We start from the raw sequence: 7505 nt of genomic DNA, 5'->3' as shown, positions 1-7505 counted from the left end.
CTGGAAACTTCGGAAAGACAGTATGAAAGGCCTGTTTAACATCTGTCTGAGCCCTAGTGTGGACAGAGCGCCACTTAGAAGTTGTGGCACATCCTGAGAGTGGAACACATGCACATACACATGGAGCTGATTTCCTGTTGCACTGCCTGCACAACGCTCTCACAGTAGTCCCAAATCAGTCAAGAATGAGTTGAAGAAAACATACTTAGAAAAGAAAATACTGTGACATTTGTTTTCATAGGCCTTTTATGGCATACGGTGGCTGAACATCAGAGATGTGTTTGATATTGATTTGTGGGGAGGAAAGTCCTATGTCAATGAAACATGCATTTGCATATGTCCTCAACATGAACTAGCGACAGAAATCCTGCAGGTATAAATCACTTTATGCTCAGCGTCACAAAATCGCACACTTAGAGAACTGATTTTTCAGTTTGTTCTTGTAGAAATCACCTTTCACGAAGGCTACGCAACGATCACAGCGTGTACGCTGAAGCAGAGCGGCAGCTTCACTGGTTTGTCAATGCAAATTTCCCTATAGACTCATTAAATCAGGGATTCTGATTCCAAGGGACATTGCAACACTGTTGGATCATAATAAACCCATATTTTTTGAAATACCAGTGTGCAGACAGACACTCTGCACTCTCTCTCCTGCTCTTAGTTTAACAGATGTTAGACTCTTGAATGCACATTTAGTGCCAGTGAATGCAATAGCGGATCTTAAATTATTCATTGTTGCAAACAGATAGCAGCAGTATAATTAAAGAAGAACAATGTATTCTGCATGTTGTGCTGCTTTCTTGCAGTGGAAATGAAACATAAAGCATGAAGATACTACTGTATCTCTTTTCAAAGAACCACTGTGTTGCAAATGCAGACATCTAAGTTTTGGCATACACTAAGTCTCCATGCCCAGGAAACTCAGGAAATAGTTTGAATGTGATGTGGGAATTTAGTCAAGATAAGATTAGTAATTTTATTTGTGCATAGAGAGCATCGCTGTTTCTCTGTAAATCTGTGTTGCGATAAGATTGTAAAATTATTAGAGAAAACATCACTGTTCCCAGAATGTCCGTGTAGATTTGATATTTATGTCATGCAAGACTTCATGTGTTTCCTAACAATATTTCACAGACAGTCATTCTAAAAATAAAACGTGTGATGTTTGAAATAGCTTTGGAATTAGGGCTTTAGTTGAAACTAAAGATTATTCAGCTATTTTAAGAATGCTATGCTTTTCAAAAGTCTACCAGTATTCTAAAGTCTACAGGGTCCTAAAGAAACTGGTGCTGCTTTTTCTCTTGTTTGCTATGCCTGTATGGTCAACTCTTGGAAAATATTGGTGTTGTCCTGTTTCTGTTGTTATTATTTTACTTCTCATATTCTATTTTTGTGTTTTAAAAAGGTTTACAATGTTAAAAATTTAAAAATGTGCATGGACAAAGGTCTATTCTGCGCTTCAGTTTTTTAGAGAATAATACTACAATTGTACTCTGTGCTCACAGCTGGCTGTCAAAAGATGCCTTTTATACTGACTGCCTCTTCACACAGTGGAAGCTTTTTCTCAGTTAATATCTAGTAATATCCAGATGCATTAAAAAACATCTATTTTACAATAATGAGAGATGACAAACTGTCAAAGCCAATTTTGGGCTTTAATTTCAACAAAGCTATTTGAAATGACTGGTGAAAACACATAACTTTAGCAGCAGCACAACACATAAATAAGATGTCCGTTTGATCATGTTTCCTCTTATAAGTACAGATGATTTTTATCCTCATCAAGCTTTTTTTCATATGGAGGCATCTAGAATCAATCACTCATAATTTTAGTTAGGCTTCATGTTCAAATAATTCAGGTGATGCATGCCACAAGTACCTCAGTATAAGTAACATCCCAGTGTGCCAGTGTGTCTCTGCTAAGCATATTTTTTAGTCCACATATAAAAACAAAACTTTGTCATATTTCACGCTTGGTTTTCCTGTAACAATGTATGCATAAAAAATGCATATGCCTAAATAAATTGTTTTTCTTCAAGCAAACTAAAGGATCTGTTCAATAGTGTCTGTTCACTGTCTACAAACCTATACCCAAAAAGTTTCATGGTCGGTCCACAAACTTTCTGTACAACTTGGGCCAGTTTGAATGGTATACTAAGCCGCCATTTCTCAACCTGTTCTGAAGAGTTTTTTTGGGTGGAATACACGCCACTTGCTTCGGTTGATGTATGCGTGTTTTTGAGGATCCAATCCCGTGCTTGTGTTGTCATCGGAATCCCTGTGAAATTGTACATTTCTGCTGCTTTCTGCATGGGGTACCTGGCGATATCTTCATAACGTACTAGCATATAACGGTTTTTCAGCCATTTCGGCTGACTCAAGCCCAACTTGGCAGAGAGGCGGATATTGTCACAATTTCCTTCGAGACGTTTGACCTCTTTGTCCTCTATAGGAATGTCTCCATTCACTGCCCAGCTTTTCCAGTTCTGGTACTTACTTGCAAAGGCCACCATCCTTGATGCCAGGATGGCTCGAGGGTCTCTAACCAGCTGAATGAATTTGATATCCAACCGAGGGTCCTCTACTAGAGAACGAAGTGTGTCTAATTGTCGGACCCTCACTGTTTTGATCACCCTGTGCTCTTTTCCTAAGCAGACCTCAGAAGCCAAGGTCAGATTGAGCGGCCCGCATCGTCTCGTCTTGCAGTGGTACCTCTCAAAAACATCTTTTACAACCGGAGAGCAGACTTGCTCCTCGCACAGGGCCTTGCTGGACTCTCTGCGGAACAGGGCAGGGGTGACGTGGTCCTGCGGAGGAGGGCTGATGAAGCGCTCCAACATTGAGAAGTTACACAAGAAGAGATGCTGTAGGACATCTCTGTACACCCAAACTGAAGTGCTGGCATTTGTGCCACTCGAGCCAATTGATAGCATCCTCTCCACGTGCCAGAGCGGCTCAAAGATGTAAAACATATTTCCACCCTGTTGGTTGAAGAACTCGCCCACAAAGGAAGATCCTGTACGAGTGGTAGCCATCAAGAGGATGTGCTTTCGGCCTGCCTGAATGCCGTTCTCAGCATACATGTCCTCTGGATAGGAACTGTTGTCGTCCATTACTACCAGATCGCTGGAAGCATTGTAAGGCATTGGAGGCTCCGTCTGTGGGGTCCGTTTAAGTGTCAGCTTGTCTGAGACCCTGTACATTTTAAATTGATGGCAAATTTAAAACACTTTTAAAATCCATTTCAGTAAATATTTGTATTTTGGGGGGCGTATTTTTAGTTAATCCAAAAATTCTCACCTTGAAATAATGTTGTTTTCTTTTTCAATGATGACAAGTGCCACAATGCAGATAATGATGACTGCATACTTGTTCCTCATTCTCAAATTAACTTTGATTTAGGAAATGCCTCCAGAGACTGCTAATTAGTTGCTGCTGCCAACTGTTTTGGGTTCATCTCATGTCAGAACCTGGGTTACATTTCATCTGCAATAAACAAAATCAAGACAGGAGTTTTGGCATCATTTCCACACAGACATAAAACTCACTAACTCACCAGCCCTATGTATTGATTCCAAGCGGTGACAGATTTATACTGTTTGGCACAGGGGAGTATAAGTAGACACAGACAATTTCAGCTTTGTCCCAAACAAGCAGCCAGCACTGTCATCACCTGTCCAGTAATTCCACTAATGTGGAATGATGAGAGATGATGAGGTCCACAGAACACAGTGTCTCTCTTTGGTAACTGCTTTCTGTGGATTACGATGAATCATCAAAAGTAGTACTTCTTTTAGTATTTACGTTGCTATTCAAAAGTGTTTAGTCTTTGTTGTAGTTTGTGGTTCATTTTTAAATGTTTTTGAAAAAAGTCTCAAAGGCTGCATTTATTTGATCAAAAACAGTAATATTGTGAAATGTTATTAATTTAAAATGTTTTCTTTTTTGATATATTTAAAAATGTAAATTATTTGTGATGGCGAAGCTATATTTTCTGAAGCCATTAGTCTTCAGTGTCACATGATCCTTCAGAAATCATTCTAATATAATACATTTTTTCAGTACTCTTCAATGAATATTAAGTACAAAAGAAGAACAAAGGAACATCATTTATTTGAAATGTAATTTTTTGTAACATTATAATTACCCTTATTGCCATATTTGATCAATTTAATGCATTCTTGCTGAATAAAATGTTTATTTCTTTAAAAAAAGCTTACTGACCCCAAATGTTGAATGGTATTAATTCCTGTAATTATATGTATATATTTTAAAAATATAAAATATTTATTTTAAATGTTAAATATTTTAAGTGAAAAAAATGTAATTAGAATGAGTAGAGTGATCTTCAAGCTTCTCAAAAACAAAAATCCATAAAAATAGCTCATAACTTGGCCACAGATTGGTTCTGCCTCTATAACCCGCAGAGTCAAAAGGAAATGACATTTTCTATTGCAGCAAGTCTGTAATGCTTTCATTAAATCTTTCATTTTGTTTGTTTGACACGATTTTCATTTTCTGAGAGTTAGGTATACAGTTTGAAATGAACAATTGGGTCAGTGTCTTCTACACATAGTTTCAAATCATCTGTTGCTGCAGCATTTCTTTAATATACAAGGTTTTCATCCATTTTAGGAAAGCAGACATTAGCTGCACTGAAACATTGCTCTGTCCTTTCACCAAGGGTTCATGACCTCTGAATTCCACAAGCCATTTGTTCACTGTAGGCATGTGTTGCAGAGGAAGTTTAGGTTTACCTAATAAACCCTTGTTTTGAGATTATGAGATATCAAATTTATATCACCAGATTCAGAGTAGTTAGAGGTTTGAATACAGAGGTTTAAATATGCTAATGACTGTTCCTCAGAAGAGTATTAATGTATGAATAACAGACTCTTTATTAAGTATAAAACTAATGTAAAGAAACTGATTCCTAAGGGAAATGGTAAAGGAACAACACCATTACAACACTACAAATATATTGGGCTGTTTTGTTGCAATAAAATCAGTAGCTCTAGGGCATGTTTGACCCCAGATAACCCCACTGAATGGCTTTAAGTAGGTGTGCTGCCTTAAGTTGACATATAGCTCTATTCAGAGTTGTCGTTTACTAGCAATAACGCATTGTGTTACCTTCACATCAAGGCAAACAACACCGGTTGACAGGGGTTAATCTGGACCATATTGAGACCACATCTGTACAAATAAACCTACCAGACCTCTGCCAGACAGTGGCTTTTATGAATGTGACACTTTCCTAAACTGTGCTAAAAATGTAAGCAGAGCGAGTGCGTTATTGTAGTTGTAAAAGAAGACGTGTACCAGTGGGAAAACTGTCATAGGTAAATGCCATGCAAATTGTCTGCACAAATAGTAGCATTTAGGATATGACACAATTTTCAAGCCGTCAAGGAATGATAGTGTGCAGTCTAAGTAAATATAAACCAATTATGTGGGCTTATTATGCCATAGCCGTCAAACTGTCAGGCACGGCGGTTGAGCTGAGATCTTTACATATTCAAAAACCACTGAAGCATTTGACAAATCTGATGATCTGCTCAAGCAGAAACGGACATCACTCTGTTCATCATTCCCATACAAATTACATTAATAGCTTATCTTACAGCATTACAGATGTGTTAGAAAAAAATGCTTAAATAATCCTACTCTAGCGGTGTTTGGGTTTATTTTTCATTGTGTAAAAAATACTTTGATTTGATTTGTTCCCCAGAGATGGAAGATACACATCAGTAGCTTGTTACAATAAACTACAGTGCATCTGATGCTTTCAGACTGGTCTGTGACCTATGGTCAATCATTTTAAACCTTTGGGATAGCACCACTTTTTATCCAGGAGTATTACACGGATATAATCTGGTGGCATTTTCTGTCAGAAAACATGACTCAGGAAGTGAGTTAGCATGTGTATCAGAGAGGTGTGTGCAGTCTGGTGCCAGGGAGCATGTTTCATCCTTGTGTTTTTGTCTTGTTTCATTATGGAGCGCTTTGCGGTTCAGCAGTGCATGATGGTGCCTCCTGGGAGATAGGCAGTGTTTAGCTGGAGTTCTTCTATATGAGATAAATCCACTATCACCAGTGACAGGCTCGCTTGTGCTGCCTGGGCCCGAGTTGCAGCTGCAGCAGCGGTGGAGGAGGAGGGGAACAGGAACAGGGGGTGTATTTGTCACGGGCATATCACAAAATGTAAACCTTAAAGAGACGTGGCACCAAATGGCTTCTCTCTCACACATGCACACACATAGTAACGCCACACCATGACTTTCACTTGCTGTTTTGAACTAATCAGTGTGAACTAGCAAGAGATTGAGTGTGATGACACCAATCTAACGGCTAATTACTAGGCAATATATAGTAACATGACAGTTGCAGTAAACTTTAATTGCTGCATTAAATGTTTATATAAATTCAAAGTGGTGGTTAAGTCACAATCTGCAGCAAGAAATGCATTCCTTTTTTAACCACTTCAAATTTCATTAAAGATGAAGAAGATTTGGATGAAAAGTAGGTGGAAGAAACAGTGTTTTTTTAGTTTTTAGTTTTTGTTTTCAAGAAAATAGACAATTTAAAAAAAAAGAAAAAAAGAGAGAGAAATAACAATTTGACTATAGTCATGAATATTTTAAATTAGTGTTTAGATTAGATTACATTTGGAAACTGACATATGAAACTGTGATATTTTCTGAAATAACACAATCCTCAGTTAAGTCAAATAACTTTGTCAGTCGTTTTATCTCAAGGCTTGATGCTTTCTTGTGATTAGACAGATAGATAGACAGACAGACAGACAGACAGACAGACAGACAGACAGACAGATAGATAGATAGATAGATAGATAGATAGATAGATAGATAGATAGATAGATAGATAGATAGATAGATAGATAGATAGATAGATAGATAGATAGATAGATAGATAGATTGTTCAGTGTGAGGTAAATAAAATGACAGAAAATGACAAACTCAAAAATTACTATTGTAATGTTGCAGTGAAAATATTTACAGAACTTTGGCAGAGGTGAAAGTTAATACTCTGCGATTGTGGTAAAATAGCTCGACTGAATGAAATCTTACCTTACAGACTGAACGGGTCTCCAGTAGTTCATCTGGAGCATCCTGAATGACCGCTTCTGGTACACATTGTTCCTGCGGTTATGTGCGTGAGTGAAAACGCCAATTAGCCTACACTACAAAGTTAATATTTGATAACACGGACTTCATACCCTGTTATTTCCACGAACAAAAGCAGAACAGTCATTGTTAAGAAAGTTCCAACTTAGACATTTTTTGCTGTAACTCATAAATTGAAGGGTCCTAAAGTTATTTCCAGATTCTCACGGCATTGAAGAAAGCCTCTTATTCATTTATCTCCATTTGCGCTTTTCTCCTGTGCAGCATGCTGGAAACGTGTCCATTTCACGGCGGTCTCCAAGTTTGGGCTATCTTTGGATACACGTCACGTGGTCAAGTAAGACCCCCCATTGT

General features: G+C 37.9%; 1 protein-coding gene across 1 annotated transcript; it reads right to left on the bottom strand.

The window, feature by feature from the left end:
- Window positions 1-1402: 1402 nt before the first annotated feature.
- LOC306884093 (carbohydrate sulfotransferase 3-like) lies at window positions 1403-7505 on the bottom strand. Its single transcript, XM_079439748.1, has 3 exons — window positions 7095-7505; window positions 3304-3489; window positions 1403-3198 (listed from the first exon to the last, which is right to left on the bottom strand). The coding sequence occupies exons 2-3, from the start codon at window positions 3381-3383 to the stop codon at window positions 2019-2021; spliced, it is 1260 nt and encodes a 419-aa protein (XP_079295874.1). The 5' UTR covers window positions 3384-3489; window positions 7095-7505; the 3' UTR covers window positions 1403-2018.

This window comes from Barbus barbus (assembly GCF_936440315.1).
Source record: "Barbus barbus genome assembly, chromosome: 18".
Classification (NCBI taxonomy): domain Eukaryota; kingdom Metazoa; phylum Chordata; class Actinopteri; order Cypriniformes; family Cyprinidae; genus Barbus; species Barbus barbus.
This window is presented reverse-complemented; position numbering and strand designations above follow the sequence as displayed.